We start from the raw sequence: 956 nt of genomic DNA, 5'->3' as shown, positions 1-956 counted from the left end.
ATATATATATATATATATATATATCTGTCATAATCTATTCATATATTGTTGAAATTGTAAATATTGCTTTACATTATTTGAGTTGAGGTAATTAACCAGGTTGTCTTTGTGCGATTTATGTCTAGGTCATTTATTTTAACTTTAACATGTGTTAACTACATTTTACAACTCAAAAGTCAAGGTTAGGTGTTCATGTCAGTGTATTATGTTACCTTAAAAGAATTAAATGTGACTACATCGTTTACTAAGTAACCCATGACAGTGACTGTCTTCAGTCTGTTGCCGTTAAATCAACATCAAATATTTGCTTGCAAACAATTGACATACATTTCGTGAGACTTCCTATCAACTATTGATTCTTATTCTGCTCCTGCATAAAAAACACATTTCCTATTTGCCAACATTTCCCACCTTTTCTCTACAGTGCAGAGCCCAGTGCGCATGCTCGTCCTCCCTGAAAACCACATGCGTTTCCCCCGCTCTGCTCTCTCCAGTGCCAAGGCGGAGAGATGCGCACACCGAGGACACCGCAGCACCGAAATGCGCACAGCTCCGAGCCGTACCCGGCTTTAGCTTCACCTCCCGACACCCCCGACCCGTCTCTCCAAAACAATGGGTTACAGGGAATATGGCTAACTTTGACACACTTTCCATGTCACGGACATGCCCTGCGTTGTCTGGAGAGCTACGCGGCTCCGAACGGCTGAATTGAGAGCAAGATAACACAGAGACTTGAGACCCTGATTCTAGTCATTTCTATCCCGGCTCCTTATCCCACGTTGGTTTTGAGAGATGATCACGGAGCTGGTGTGCACCGCCGTGGCTGTGGGTCTCTATCTGAACACGCTGGACGCGGATTTCTGCTACGATGACAGGTAGGTTTCGCCCACAGAGCGCAACATCCCCATCCGCTCCGCCACTTGTCATCTCCCTGTTACCGCCGCACGGAGGACAGG

At 45.4% G+C, this 956-nt stretch overlaps 1 protein-coding gene across 1 annotated transcript in view; it reads left to right on the top strand.

Moving 5' to 3' along the window:
- Positions 1 to 454: 454 nt before the first annotated feature.
- The window catches only part of tmtc2a (transmembrane O-mannosyltransferase targeting cadherins 2a), a 53819-nt gene continuing 53317 nt past the window's right edge, over positions 455 to 956 (top strand). Inside the window, exon 1 of the mRNA XM_032505333.1 lies at positions 455 to 875. Within this exon, the coding sequence (XP_032361224.1) occupies positions 793 to 875 (83 nt within the window). The 5' untranslated portion in view covers positions 455 to 792. The remainder of the gene's footprint in view (positions 876 to 956) is intronic.

This window comes from Etheostoma spectabile, chromosome 23 (assembly GCF_008692095.1).
Source record: "Etheostoma spectabile isolate EspeVRDwgs_2016 chromosome 23, UIUC_Espe_1.0, whole genome shotgun sequence".
NCBI lineage: Eukaryota > Metazoa > Chordata > Actinopteri > Perciformes > Percidae > Etheostoma > Etheostoma spectabile.
Note: the sequence above shows the minus strand (reverse complement) of the source record. Positions and strands in the feature narration are given on the sequence as shown.